This window comes from Sminthopsis crassicaudata, chromosome 4, assembly GCF_048593235.1.
Source record: "Sminthopsis crassicaudata isolate SCR6 chromosome 4, ASM4859323v1, whole genome shotgun sequence".
Lineage (NCBI taxonomy): Eukaryota > Metazoa > Chordata > Mammalia > Dasyuromorphia > Dasyuridae > Sminthopsis > Sminthopsis crassicaudata.
This window is the reverse complement of record NC_133620.1, coordinates 100819884-100834981: the sequence shown is the minus strand read 5'-3', so window position 1 is coordinate 100834981 and position 15098 is coordinate 100819884. Positions and strand designations below refer to the sequence as shown.

The following is a 15098-nucleotide window of genomic DNA, read 5'->3' as shown; positions in this document are numbered from 1 at the left end:
GTCTCCCCTGCATCTGGGACCATCTCCAGTCATCTCAATCTATATCTTACCACTAGATCCAGCTACAAGGCTTCAGAGGAGAAAGTGAGGTTGGCGATTTTTCACTGCCCTCCCTCATTTAAATCCGATTCTGGCATCACTTCCCTGATGTCATGGTCCTCTTCGAGAATGAAAGGCAAGCAACATTTACTGTCTATACCATTTTGGGGTACTTAAGTTTTATATTGCTTTATGTTACTATTATGTTTCATGTTACTATACTGCTTTATGTTACTATTCTTTTTTCCCCCACTAAAATTAGCACTGTCATCCACCCCACCCCCAGCAGCTAGAGCTCTATCCACAGTAGGTACTCAATAAATAATTGTTGCTGATGGTAAGGATAACTGAAAACAAGTTTGCTTAGAAGGCCCACCATGGTCCTTCCTCTTCATCACCAGAGAGCTGGTCTGGGAATAAGACACAAAACAAAGGTAGAAGATCTAGAACATGAGGCTAGATGGGATCATGTACAAGATAGACAGCAATCTGAAGGAAGATATTAAACCTCAGTTCTGCACAGGGCCAGGATCCTCTTTTCCCAGGAGACAAATCAGCTAGCCCAGAAACTCTGGCAGCTTGGCCCTGATTGGGGTTGGAGGGAACTGGGGGGAAAACGGGGAGGGCGCCTGTTTATCTCTTTAACTCTGTTTATTGTGATCCTGGTAAGAGGTTCTGAGGACCTCCAAGCCCCTCTCTAATTAAATTCATTAGAACAGATTGGGGCTTTCTTTCCAGGATCTGGAAAAATCAACAACACAATTAGCATCATAATGATAAAGTGAGGGGCTGCCAGGGTGGCTGTGGGGAGGGGCGGATTCAGGGAGGGGCAGCGGAAGAGAAGTAAAAAGGAGCAGGTGAAGGAAGAGGAGACAGATGCTAAAGCAGCTGCTTCCTGGAGGAGGGGACTGGGGGAGGGAATGATGTCACCAGGACCCTTACTATAATATCCCAGGGCACTTTTATCTTCTTTTTTTGAATGAAAGGGAAGAAAAGAGAAATAAGGATTATCATGAAATACAATGTGTAGGATGGAAGAGGAGATAGAAAATATTTTAAAATCATAGAACTATTTTAGGTCAGAGGTTTTTAACTTTAGTTTTAGGACAGATTTCAAGAATTCCATAAACTGAATTGGGAAAACAAAAAACATACAAAAAATACTACATCTTTATTTTCATTCACTTTTAACTGAAATTTAGCATTTCATTCAATTGTTTTAAATTTTAAATAAATTTAAATTGAATTTTAAAATCAATCAAATTAAACCATTTAAAGCCATCAATCTGGCTTAATCAGACTACCCAAAGGGCTCATGATATACTTGGACTATGCTTTTTGGAAGTATGATTTCCTCCCTCAGATCTCTGAGAAGTGACCACCTACTTGCTTGAAAATTTTCGGTGACAAGGAAATCATTACTTTTTTCATTATACAGAAGGAAAGCCTGAAGTTCATAAAGAGTCAGGGACTTTCTTAAGATCCATCAAAGGTGGATATGATTTAGTTAGAGATAGAATAAGAATGTAGGCTCCAAGACCTAGAATGAAGTACTTTCCCTGTATGCCATAGTGAATAGGAAAAATTGGGAGAAGGAAGATGGTGATAATAAGTGAAACAGGATCGTTTTCAATAAGTTACAAAACCACCCCGATAAGTGGGAGACCTGGCTAATCAATCACACTTTAGGTGAAAAAAGAACTTGAAGAGTTTGCTGACTTCAGATTCAGCATGAGCCAACAGTGCAGCTTGACTGAAAAGCAAACAACAACAACAACAAAAAAGCTAATGCAATATTGAGTTACATTACAAGGAAGGTAATCCTTGGATCCAGGGAAGTGATGGGTTGATCCCTCTGTTCTTTGTTCTAGTCAGAACATTCAAAATACTATGTTCAATTCTGTATATCCTAGGTAGGAGGGATAACCTCCTAAACCTTTTATAAGGGTTTCAACCTTTCATGAAAAGGGAAATTAAGTCCAGAGGTGGGTGACTAGGATTGTAATGAATAAATCGAAATAAGACCTGAGGATGTTGGATTATACTAGAGGAAGACTTTTTGGGGTGGGGGAAAGAGTAAGATAAGAGCAATGCTTTCAAATAGCCAAAGTGTTGTCATGTGCAAGATGAATATTCTGTGTAGCCCAAGAGGAATTGAGACCAAAATTTTGGCTCAATATACAAAAGATCTAACAATGAGAATTGTCTAACTATTAAATAAGCTGCTTTATGAGGTAGTGATCTCCTTATAACTGTTAATATTTGAAGAGATGGAGCTAGATGGCCATCCATCAGTGATGTAGTAGAAAAGATGCCTGCCTTTGGTGTGAGATTGGACTAACTCCTAAGATCCTTTTCAAAGCTGAGATCCTATATTCAAGCTTTTTCTCACCTCTAACATAGCTTCAGAGTGTTTGCCTTTACTAGGAATGCCCTTCTCTCTACCTGTATAAATGCTATCCACCGTCGTCCCAACTCCTCCATGAAGCCTTCTCTTTACAATTCCTAAAAAACTCTAATAGCCCTTGTAGGCAGTTCCTCCCAATTCAGCATTCCATTCTTTTCTGTTCTTTGTGGTCTCTTGTTTCAGAAAGGTCAAGTGCCTCCTTCATTCAGGTACCCTTCAGGAAAATGTTTCAATGTATCTTCCCCAATTAGATTATAACTCTTTATAAGGGATTAAGGGGACTAATTTTGTATCCCCAAATGGAGGGACACTTAGAATTTACTCCATAATAGAAGCAAGCATTTAAATAACACATTAAAATTTGCAAAGCACTTTAGATTTTCTCATTTGATCTTCATAATTCTGGGGTATATTTTCTATTATTATCACCATTTCACAGATGAGGAAACTGAGGCTGAAAAACGTAAAATGACTGGTATAGGGTCAAAGAGCTAATAAGTATCAGAGCCTGGATTTGAATTCATCTGACTCTAACTTCACTCTCTTCACTATGCTACCCAGTCAGCATATTTTACATCCTAGCCAAAGTCAATTATTCTAATTCCCACATTCCTTTCCTATTCACAACTTTCCCCAGACCTAGAATGAACTCCCTCACCCCAATTCCCTCTATCTACTGAAGTCTTTCCATTTTGTCAAGGTCCAAATCAGTTAGTACTTCTTCCATGACACCTTCCCTAGACCCCTTTTACTCACTGCCAGGTGAAAGTATACTCTTTCTTTACATTTCCCATAGTATTCTGCATGAATTGCTCTTTTATCTTTCTATGGCACTTTCTACTGGTTATATTTATATACTTAAATATTATCCTATTTTATTTTAGATTGTAAGGTCCTAAAGAGCTATATTTGTATATCTCTGCAATCTAGAAAAATTGAATCCTACTAGATTTGACTAAAGAATATTGTACTGACTCCTTGCTTTCTTAGCTAGTCTGACCCTTATAGTTTTCCATTTCCCTATTCCTTCAAGCAGAGGCAGGACAGTGTAAAGAAGAGGGTTCTCAAATCCTATCTCCAAAACTTACTAGCTATATGAGCATGGGTAAGTCTTTGCTGAGCTTCAGGCAGCTCTCTAAGACCTTTAGGAAGTAATAGATGTTCCTTCAAACATAATCACAGAAAGAGCAAAGATCGGCTTAGAAGGCTCCCAACCAAAACTTGGCTAATGAATGCAACCATGGAGAGGGACAAAGGAGCTAGCACTTTGCCTGCCCAAACACCAGGTTAATAAACCTCTTACATTTGCCTCTTCATGTGAACATTTGTTCATCTGTCAGAATTCTGACAGATTCAATCAATCACTATTTATTAAGTGCCTACTATGTACCTCACAATTATAATACTGAACCATTTGTCCCAAGAGCAAATGACAGAGAGTCATCCTTGGCTTGGAATACATTTCTATCCACCTGGCCTAGGATCATAGCAGACTCCTACTCTAGAAGGGAAGGGTCCAGTCTATTCCGAGGGCAGAAAGGTAACTTGGACTTCACTTCTCCAAGAATTATGTGAACTATCCAGAGATATGAAATGAGATCTCTTCTGGGTTGTTCTCCCAACTCAGTTAGGATAGCCTAGAGCCAAGCACTTAGTCCAAGTCCTAACCAGATAAAAAGAGGGAGTTAAAGAGGAAATATGGATCTCTCTGAAGGAAGGTACTGAACATATTAGTTGCAAAAATTTTGTCCTAAAAAAACCTGCTACTTCAGAGAAACTAAGATAGTGCTTGAAAATGACAAAGCTGCACTATCCCAACAGTAGAAAACCTAGGCCCCTTCCAGGAAATGCATCCTGGATTTGTGTGTGCTCCCTCAGATAAGCTTACCAATGAAACCTCTGCTCCATCAACCACTGAATGCCTAGTTCAAGAGTTGGCCAAGCCAGGGGTCTGGTAGCACCTCAAATATAACCTGATCACTGCACATATCTCCAACCCACATTTCCGGACAACATCAACGATACCAGAATCTAAGAGGGAGGTGGAAGCATTGATTTAATACCAGAACCTAAGAGGGAGGTGGAAGCATTGATTTAATACCAGAACCTAAGAGGGAGGTGGAAGCATTGATTTAATACCAGAACCTAAGAGGGAGGTGGAAGCATTGATTTGCTGGCATCATAAGTTCCAGTGCCCAACAACGCCTTCAGCTATTCTGTCTAAAGCAAAGAAATCCCAAGAAACTGCTGAATGCAGCTGACAAGATTAAAATGTAATTGGGAAATATTTAACAAAATAAACAAAAATAAAATAGAGCATAGGTAGTGTTAATTTATCTCACAGGGATATGTTTTTATTTCAGTTTGCCCCTACTGCCTAAAGGTAAGGAATAAACATTGAATCTCTACTTCCCTCCCCCAGCAGAATGGGATAACTCACCCATTCTTTATTTTCTAAGCATCTTTTTATTTCAAAGGACAGAGTTCTCTGCTTCCCTCCCATCTCTTTTATGTTACTCAAAGTTACAAACTATAGGAACTCCAATTCTAAGACAGAAGCTATATACTCATGTGTCAGCAAAACTTCAAGCTAAACTCAGTGCAGCCTAGCCCAGCAAAAATAAATAAACTAACTCATGAAGTTGACAAAACAAGGTTCTTTTTCTGTGTTCTGATTTCTCAGTGGGTTTGGAGAGCAGTCTCTGAACACTAAAGGAGATGGGTCAATGACATAGGTAAGGTAGCTGGGACAGATGATGACAGGTTACACAATAAAATTTCAATTAAATAAAACTGAAATATTTAATCATTTCACCATCAGAATCATGACTCAATCAACCAGCCCAAGTAAGCAAGCCATTTAACCACTCTATAGGATTTGGTTTCCTTGTAAATAAAATTAGAGGACTGGAACTCTGATCTGATGATTGTTTGTTTCCTTGGATTGTTGACCTCATTACCTCCCCCAGCTAGCCATTCTGTTTTTTGGGATGGGTTAATAAGCTGTTTTGCCAAATCAAGTGGGAATTCTTCATGATTTATAAGCTACAAAAACTTTCAGTTTCTAAGAGGAAGCTGAACCACTTGTTGGAGACACTATCAAAGAAATTCATGCTTTGGGTCTTTGCTGGACTAAATAAATTTAAAGATCTCTGCCAGTTCAGGAAAATTCCTCGTTTCTCTATTTATACAAAGCAGGAAGCAGTCAACCCTCCGTACTCCGTACCAGACATAAAGGAGTTTAAGGAGTTCAGCTATTTCAGTCTAACACAGGTGAGCTGCACATAGAGTTGTGGGTTGGCAGTTTGCTCTCACAGGACCTGAGATTTAAAACTAGAAGAGAACTGAGAAGCCATTTAATTAAACTCCCTCATGTTACAAATGAGGAAATAGGGACCCAGAAAAGTTAAGTGTCACCTCAGAGGTCATGCTAAATTCTCCATTTATAGCACTAGAATTCTGTTCAAAATCTGTTCAAAAGAGGGCAAGCCAAGTTTTTAAGGCCTAGGATTAAGGTTAGGTCCTTTCTCTTTTTCTCCCCTCTTCCCCCACACCTAGCACCAGTTCTATCCAAAAGGGGTGGGAGTTTAAGTGGGAGGTTAAGAGGCCAGAAGACATATCCTAAAGAGGAATTCTGAGGAGATCAAAACAAAAGGACATATGAGTCAGACTTCTCATCACCTCTAAAACTCCCCTGGATTCCCCGCCTCTGTCCCCATAGAGACTTCTATATGATCAGTTGGTCCCTTGACTTTTGTGGGTCTAGCACTTTGGAATTAAAGCAAACAATTCAATTCTTTTGAGTGTCTGATCATCATCATCCCAAGACCTCAAAATTCCAAATCTTGGTCTCCTTTAAGGTCTTGTTGATACTTCTCCCCCCTTCCCTCATATAGTTATCTAGGACTACAAGAATAGGTAAGACATATTTTCTATGTATAAGAAAGATAAGAGGGGATGAAGAAGAGAGAATTGTGGTCATTTCTTCCATGGTAAAAGGTTGGGGCCTTTCCCCTTCCCTTCAGACACACACACACACACACACACACACACACACACACACACACACACACACTATGTTCTTCTTGGGGAGGCTGTAAAATCTTGGAGTTGATCTTGCCTAGAGTATGGAGACAGTATACAGCAAGAAACTGCATATGATGAAAGTCCAAATGATTCAGCACTCTGTCTACTCCCAGCCCTGAGGACCATACAAAAGCATCATGGTTCTATTTGGAGTTGGGGAAACAATCCGGTTCCAAAAATACTAAATACACCAAACCAATCGTGAAACTTTTATACCATCATTACCAGGTCAGGATTCAGAACAAGAACTTGGTATAATCTACAAAGCCATTATGGTCTGCCTTGCCTCCCAACCCATTTATATATATTCAACTTTATCCCACCACAAAGTCCAACCAGGAAACATAACAGCCTTCTAAGGCAACCAAAGCAGCTGGCACAGAGAGCCTGGAGGCAGGGAAGAAACAGCAGGGAAGCATATTCCCCATCCTTTACCCCAATGGAAGGCACCAGACATTGGGAAGGAGGTTATAGCCAAAAGCTCTAACAAAGCAAACTCAGTCTTCCTCAGTCCAGGCCCAAGGATGGGGAAAAAGAAGGAAGAGACAGTTTAAGGGAGGGATGGAGCAATAGGAAAGAAAATTAAGTGGCCGCAATCTGCTTTTGAAAAGAGTGCTGGAGAGAATGGATGAAAAGGGTTGTATAGTGTGGGATCAGCTGAGAGAGAGTTGAGGGGTCTTCACTGGGAAAGAATAACATAGATAAGGGAGAGATGGATTAGAAAGGGTGATAGATAGACTGGAGTAGAGTATAGAAAGACATGGGAGAGGGATGTCATAAACAGTGAGGTCAGAGTGGGAGAGAGAGAACTGTTAAAGGCAGGTCAGGGAGAGCGATGAGTGAGGAGGCTGGAAGGTGACAGATAGGGCAATAGAGGGAGGGTTGTGGACTGGACCCTGCGAGATGGGGTAGCAGGAGAGAGACAAGGAATAGAAGAAGTAATAAAGAAATGTATAGAGAAGGGTAGGGTTAAAGAAGGGGTGGGAAGGTGAAGAGAACAGAGGGGAATCCTAGAGGAGGAGTGTGGACCTGAGAGAGGAGAGAGACAAGGAATAGAAGAAGTAATAAGAGAGAGGAGGAGAGGGCAAAGGAAGGGGGTGGGAAGGTGAAGGGAGCAGAGCGGAATCAGAGAGAACAGTGGAATCATAGAGGGAAGAAGGATGGGAAGGGTGATGGAGATCCAGATAGGAGGGGGATGGGGGGATGGATAGGGAGGAGTATGAGAAGGGGGATGGGGAGGAGAGAAAGAGGGATGGGAGATGATAGCAAGGAGGATGGAAAGACGGATAGGAAGGGGGATGGGGAGACAGCCGGGAAGGGGGATGGGAGATTATGGGAGGGGATGAGGGGACAAGATAGGAGGGGGATGAAAGGAGTACAGATGATGGAGAAGAAGGGATGGAAGGATGGGAAGTGGTCATGTGGGAAGCGCACACTAGTGAGGCTGACGGAGAGGTGGACGACAGCGGGATGGAGGAGGAGGAGGAGGATGGGGAAGCGCTTGGAGGTGGGCTGTCTCTGTCCAGCATTCCATCCCGCACTCCCGCCCTCCAGGACCCGAGCTCCCTTACCTCTCCTCGTCCAGGGCTTCCAGCTCCGGCTCCAGTTCAGGTCCAGGAGCGGTCAGGGTCCTCGGTTGCCGGGGCCACCGCTTGTCCCCTTCTACGCCTGCAGCGCCTCTCGCCGCCAGCCGCATTAGGGCAGAGACCAGCCCGTGCGCGTCCCCGGAGCCCGGCTGGCGCGCTCCCGACAGCCTGCGTGCGCGCCCCCTCCCCCTCCCTCCTCTCTTTCCTTCCTTCTCCTCCTGGGGCACGCGCTGAAGCGGGCCTGAGCGGAGCCAGAGCGCGCGCACCTCCCGGGGAGGATAAGGATGCTCCAGGCCTGGCCCTGGCTCTGGCCCCGCCCCTGCCACCTGGGCCACGGCCCTGCCCCCAGCCCAATGGCGGCTCCGGCAGGACGGAGACCCTCGCAAAGCCTGTGCTCCTCCTCTGGACCCCGCGGAGCCGCCGTGAATAGAGGCTTAGGGTCACCAGCTGTCCGCTCTCCCGCCCAGCGGAGCAGGGGAAGGGACCAGGGTGACGGGCGGAGCTATTTAGAGCAGACCCAAGGAAGAACTGCCCCAGGGACAGGGCTAAATAACCTCAAACCCCGGGAAAACGGGGGAATCTTTTTTGAAAAACCATTCTCTCATTAGCAAGTATCTATGAAACACCTACTGTGCGCTTTGCTGAGAGGGAGGGAGCCGGATGCAAAGATGAATAAGCGTAAAGGAGAGATTTCAAAAATGTGAACAGTGCAAACCGAACCAGAACGTGTCAGCTGTGTATCCGGAACTAAAACGGACAGTGAGCGGATGGAGGAACCATCAGAGCTTTGCTTTCCGTCATGTCCGACTCTCTGTGACCCCTTTGGGCTTGGGGGGTTTCCATTTCCTTCTCCAGTTCACTTTCTAGATGAGGGACTGAGACAAACAGGGGTGAGCGATTCAAAGTCACACCGCCAAGTGTCTGAGGCTGAATTCGAACTCGGGTGCCGGTGTCCGGGGCGTCTCCAAAGCGGTGCCAGTGACCCCCTGACACTCAGCCGCAAGCTTTCCCTCAAATGAGGGCCCGGTGCGGACCGTCATCTGAAGACAAAGGTCCGCGATTCAAATCCTGCCTCCTCCTGTAAAACAAGCATAAGAACTCCGGCCCGCAGATGGCTCCCCTTTCCCGACCTTGGCCGGCGAGGGATAACGACTCAGTTCTGAGCTATCTGCCTTGTCCTACAGGGGGAATCAATGCAGCACAGTGCTTACTGGGTGCTGGACAAGATTCTCAGGACCCTGGCCCCGAGCTCTGGTGGAACGGGAAGCCTGATCTGAAGGATCGGGAAAAGGGAGAGGAGGGGAGAGGACGGGTTTCAGGCTGAAAAGTAGGAAACTGCTTGGCGGGAAGGAGCTTTAGAGATCATTTAGTCTAATCTTGCGGTGTGTGGGGAAGCTAAGGCTCACAGAGATCAAGTCGTTCCCTAAGATTCCACAGTTTCTATGTTATTGTTTGGTTTTTGGCTGAGGCAGCTGGGGTTAAGTGACTTGCCCAGGGTCACACAGCCAGGAAGTGTTAAGTGTCTGAGGTCACATTTGAACTCGGGTCCTCCTGAGTTCAGGACTGCTGCTCTATCCACTGCGCCACCTAGCTGTCCCTGGTTCCACAGTTTTTAAATGGTAGGATTCAAATTTAGATTTTCTGATTCCAATTAAAAGTGCCTAAGTAGTAGTAATTAGATGAGATCAAGGAATAGAATTGCAAATAATCTATTTTGAAAGCTAGAAGGGACTAGAAAGATAATTAGCTCTGAATCAGAGGTCTGTGTAGCCTCCTTCATTATACCTAGACTCTCAGTCTGGATGCCTCCTCACCCAGGGTATGGCCATCCTGGAAAGAACTCTGTCCTAAGGCAGGCTGGTGACTTCTTGACTGGTAAAGTCAGTAATTTCCTCCCGATTCCTCCCATGTTTGCCTTTTTAGGAAGGACCCCAGCCATACCACCTCTTGCTCATCTCTGGATTCTGCCTTCTTTGGACTCCTCCTCTTGTTCTGATGTGCGCTACTCCCACTTCTCCAGCTTCCTTTTTGTGCCATTTTCCCCCTTTGAAATGTAAGCTCCTTGAAGGTAGGTTCTACCTTGTTTGTATTTGTGTCACCAGCACTTAACAAGCTGTCTGGCACAGAGTAAATGTTTAATAAATATTCTTCCTTTATCTTTCTAAATAAATAAATATATTTCTTTCTAAATCTTTATCTCTATCATTTTAGTTTTCTGACTTTCTATGTCTATCTATCTAACTTTGGCCTCAGTTTCCTCATCCGTAAAATGGGTATGTTCATTCAGATATACTCTGATATCCCTTATAGATCTGTATAAGATCCCTTAAACTATATCTTGGTCAGTCTTTTCATTTGACAGATGATGAAATTGAGTCCCAAGGTGAAATAACTTGCTCAAGGTCAAGTTATTGGCAAGCACACAGATTCGGGAGACCTGGGTTCAAATCCTGATTCTGCGGTGAGGTGAACTACCTTTGTGATTTTGAACAAATCACTTCAATTTCTGGTCTTCAGTTTCCTCATGTGTTGCCAAAAAGGCACCTATCTGATGACTTCTTCATATAGGAACATGTCACCACTTTCTTTTTTTTCCCTACCTTTCATTCAGTTGATGATTCTGCTTAATCCCTTTCTTCTGATTGTGGAGTTGAAGCATTTCTCAAGTTTTTCCTTATATTATAAAGTCCATTTGTTTAGTTTCAAAGACTCAATGAAGTCTTTGGTGGGCATCAAAGGAATACTATCTTGTGTATCTTGGTATATGCAGCCAATGATAGGCATAGCACTTTGTACAGCACATAATATTTATTGGATGATGCTGTATTTGGGTCCTCTGTCCGATTTCTACTTCTTATCAGTTCTGATAGGGGATGAGGTTGAATGTAAGGGTGGAGTAGATTGATCCTTCTCCAGTCAGGTCATCAATAATTTCTGCCTAGGGCACATGGAAGGAATGAAGGTGGGAACTGTGTCATTTTATTTTCTTTTAATCTCTATTGCTGATCTACAGGCTTAGTGCATAGTCACTTAACAAATGTTTTTTAAATGCTGAATGAACGGAATGATGGCTGGCAGAAGATTGAAGAATGCATTTATGTTTCTCTAGATGAGGTCTCAGTTCTGGAGATGGAATACCTGTGCTCAAAGTGGATCTTTAATGCTTACCTGTGTGACTGTGATTTAACATCTATGAGCCTTATTTTCTTCAGCTGTAAGTTAAGGGGGTGAATTAGAAGATCTTTCAGATCTAAATCTTGAAATTCTGAGAAGAGATTACACCCAGACAACAGAAGCTAAAATACCTAAATTGAACTGCCCCTATCTGGTAAGACAAGGAAAGAAATGAGAGAGAGAGAGAGAGAGAGAGAGAGAGAGGAGAGAGAGAGAGAGAGAGAGAGAGAGAGAGAGAGAGAGAGAGAGAGAGAGAGAGAGAAGAGAAGAGAAGAGAGAAGAGAAGAGAAGAGAAGAGAAGAGAAGAGAAGAGAGAGAGAGAAGAGAAGAGAAGAGAAGAGAAGAGAAGAGAAGAGAAGAGAAGAGAGAGAGAGAGAGAGAGAAGAGAAGAGAAGAGGAAGAGAAGAGAAGAGAAGAGAAGAGAAAGAGAAGAGAAGAGAAGAGAGAGAGAGAGAGAAAGAAGAGAAGAGAAGAGAAGAGAAGAGAAGAAGAGAAGAGAAGAGAAGAGAGAGAAAGAGAGAAGGGAGCAGGGGAAAAGAAAGAGGGGAGAGAGGGAGGGGGGAGAGAGAGATGAGGATGGCAGGAAGGAAGGGAAGAAGGGAGAGGAGGGAGGAAGAGAGAGAAAGGGGAAGGAAGAGGGAGCGGGAGAGAAAGAAAGGGAGAGAGGAGAAGGAGAGGGAGAGGAGAGAGAGAGAGAGAGAGAGAGAGAGAGAGAGGAAGAGAGAGAGAGAGAGAGAGAGAGAGAGAGAGAGAGAGAGAGAGGAAGAAGAAGGAGAGGGAGAGATAGAAGGAGAAAGGAGGGAGAGAGATCCTCTTCTGTGTATATGGGAGGTTGGGGTCAATAATGATAAGGATATGTATAATTCCGATTTAGACCATATGAAAACTCTTAAGATATAAAAAAAATTTCCCAGTGTCCTTTGGAAGTTCCCAGGACTAATTTCGAGAAAGGACAAAGTTCATAAGGAAGTGTGCCAAAACAACATGTTCCTCCAAATTCCAGTCAAAGCAATTAGGCTCCTAAGAGAGCTCCAAGAATCCAAGGGGAAGAAGCTGCTAGAGAGACTGAGATTTTAACTAAGGCCATTCAAAGAAAGCTAGAAGCTAAGGGTTTGATTGCCTGATACTGATTGTAGAAGTTACTTATATATTTATCATATTCTCCACACCAGACTATGTATTCCTTGAAAACAGGGGTCATATTTCGTTTAGTCTTACATTATTCAGTGAGGTAAGGAGTTGTCTTTTGTGAACTTCAGGGGTGACCTTCATGTTCAAAGAAGGAAGGAAGGAAGGAAGGAAGGAAGGAAGGAAGGAAGGAAGGAAGGAAGGAAGGAAGGAAGGAAGGAAGGAAGGAAGGAAAGAAGGAAGGAAGGAAGGAAGGAAGAAAAAAAGGAAGGAAGAGAAGGAAGGAAGGAAAGGAAGGAAATTTAAAAGAATGCTTCCAATAATCTTTCCAAAGTGGGAATGGAGGTACAAAGACTCAATTTCTCTTCAATGTTTGATGTCTCTTGCTTTGCAAAAATTTTGGATTTTTCTCTGGGTTAAAGATGTTTTTTCTCTCAACAATTTCAATAAGACCATGCAATATACTTAATCAGTAAGAGTTAAGAGGAATCTACTTTCCTGTCCAAACAAGCTGAACAATTTGTTTACTACTAAATAATTGACTGAGTGGATGGGTGGCTCAATGTGTTCTCCAATTGACCAAATTATGAAATAGTTGTTCTAGCTCTCTTAGCCAATTTAACAATTTTATGTCTCCCCAATGGAATGTAAACTCTTTAAGGTCAGGGACCATTTTATTTTTCTCTGTGTCTCCAGTGCCTGGTATGCAATAGATGCTTAAGAATTCTTACTGATTGTTGAATAAAACTGACAAAACTGACTGCTTATAGTTAGCTGTAATATCAAATATTCAGATTGGGGAATTAGTGTAAATAATTTCTAATATTTGCATTTCCTCTTTGCAACTTGGCGGTGTTAATGGGGTAGTCATAGAATCATAAGATAATGAATTTAGAAATTAATAAAACCTTAAAGGCTATCTAATAACAATTGCAACAATAGTTCACATATATATAACAGTTACTATACCTTAGGCACTGTGCTAAGAACTTTCTATTAGGATCTCATTAGATGTTCACAGCAATCCTACAAAGTACTTGGTTTTATTATCCCCACAAATGAGGAAACTGAGGCAAACTTAGGTTAAGTGACTTACCCAGGCTCATACAGCTCATAAATGTTTGGGACTGAATTTGAACTCCAATCTTCCTTACTCCAAACCCAGCACTTATCCACTATGGCACTGAGCTGCATCTAGTTCATCTTATACATTTTTCAGATAAGGAAACTGATATCCACAGTTTTAGAGAGATAAGGTGAATTACCTCAGGTCACAGAAGAGGTCTTAGGTTGAACCCAGATTTTCTGATTTCAAATCCATTACTCTTTCCACCATACTCTGTTATGCACTTAGTGTGGTTAGTGAATAATTTATGTAATACCATGGGCAGAGCTTGGGATCATTAAAAGAACTGGGCAAGTTTTCAAAGGAAATCTAACTTACTCCTGTCCTTCTATTAAGTTCTGGACTAAGTGCTCTGTCCATTTGCAATGTCTACCCAAAATGAATGTTTTGATGGCCCAACTCCATCAATTGCCCTTACAACTACATATTATTATATGGATAATTGACTTTCTTCAATCATTTTGTCATCCCAAATTTGTGTCCCTTATGATGAGATACAGGCAGGTAAGTGGTGTATTATGAAGATCTGAGTTCAGATCCTGACTCAGATACTTCCCACCTGTGTGACCTTGAGCAAATTATGTCCCCCCTCTCAATCTCAACTTTATCATCTACAAAACGAAGGACTGGTGGTCTAGATCACTTTAATCCTATGTGACAGTATGGCCTTTCAGATTTGTGGGTAATGACTGCTTGAGAAAAAGAGGAGGAACTTAGAAAAAATAAGTTTTTGGCTAAAAAAGGGAACCAATTATCAGACTTGTCTCTCCAAGAGATCTAAGCAAATAACTTTCTGAGGTAGCCCTGAGATAGATGAGATCACTGTTCAAGTTTATGCACCTGACAAGAGAAACCAGGTCTGTAGATAATAGAGAGATGTCAGAATCCTCTCCTTTTAAAGTAAACATATTCTTTCTTTTGAGGAAATCAGTGATGTTGACTTTTCTCAATATTATTCATGTTCAAGAATATAAGTCTGGAGACCTTTATTCAAAGGAGAGTATATATGGATAATTATACTCTAGCGGTATCCCATGTCCATTTTTTTTCCCAGCCCAATTGTGTGAGAATATCAGTCTACCATGAAAATCTTAATTCTTGTCAAGTTGGTCTGTTTGCTACACCCTGATCGTGATTTATCATTTCCTACTTAAGTGTTTTTGAACACTTGGTCCTCCATATCTAGGCGCTACCTCCTACAAAAGACCTTCTTTGTTCTTTCCTATTGTTATTATTATCACTTTCTATCTATTGAAATCACTTTATATTTTCTTTTTTTTTTCATTTTTTCCATATTTTTCCTAAAATGCATATTTTTCTTCCCCCAATTTTATTTTATTTGAAGAAAGGGAATAAGAAAAACAGAAAAACAGAAAAGCAATACAAAACAAAATGAAACAAAAGAAAAGAGAGCATTATCATGTACCCAGCAGAACATCAGGGAAGAATCAAAATATATAACAACAAATAACAATTTAAGAATGTATATATTATATATGTATAATATATGTTACATATATATTAGTAAAAGAAATTATATTCATGAATGTCT

The 15098-nt window shown here is 41.9% G+C and overlaps 1 protein-coding gene across 2 annotated transcripts in view; it reads right to left on the bottom strand.

Moving 5' to 3' along the window:
- The window catches only part of NFASC (neurofascin), a 237865-nt gene extending 229611 nt beyond the window's left edge, over positions 1-8254 (bottom strand). For both annotated transcript variants that reach the window (XM_074308935.1, XM_074308924.1), the window contains exon 1: positions 8104-8254. In XM_074308935.1, coding sequence (XP_074165036.1) covers positions 8104-8228 — 125 coding nt within the window. In that variant the 5' untranslated portion in view covers positions 8229-8254. The remainder of the gene's footprint in view (positions 1-8103) is intronic.
- Positions 8255-15098: the final 6844 nt, after the last annotated feature.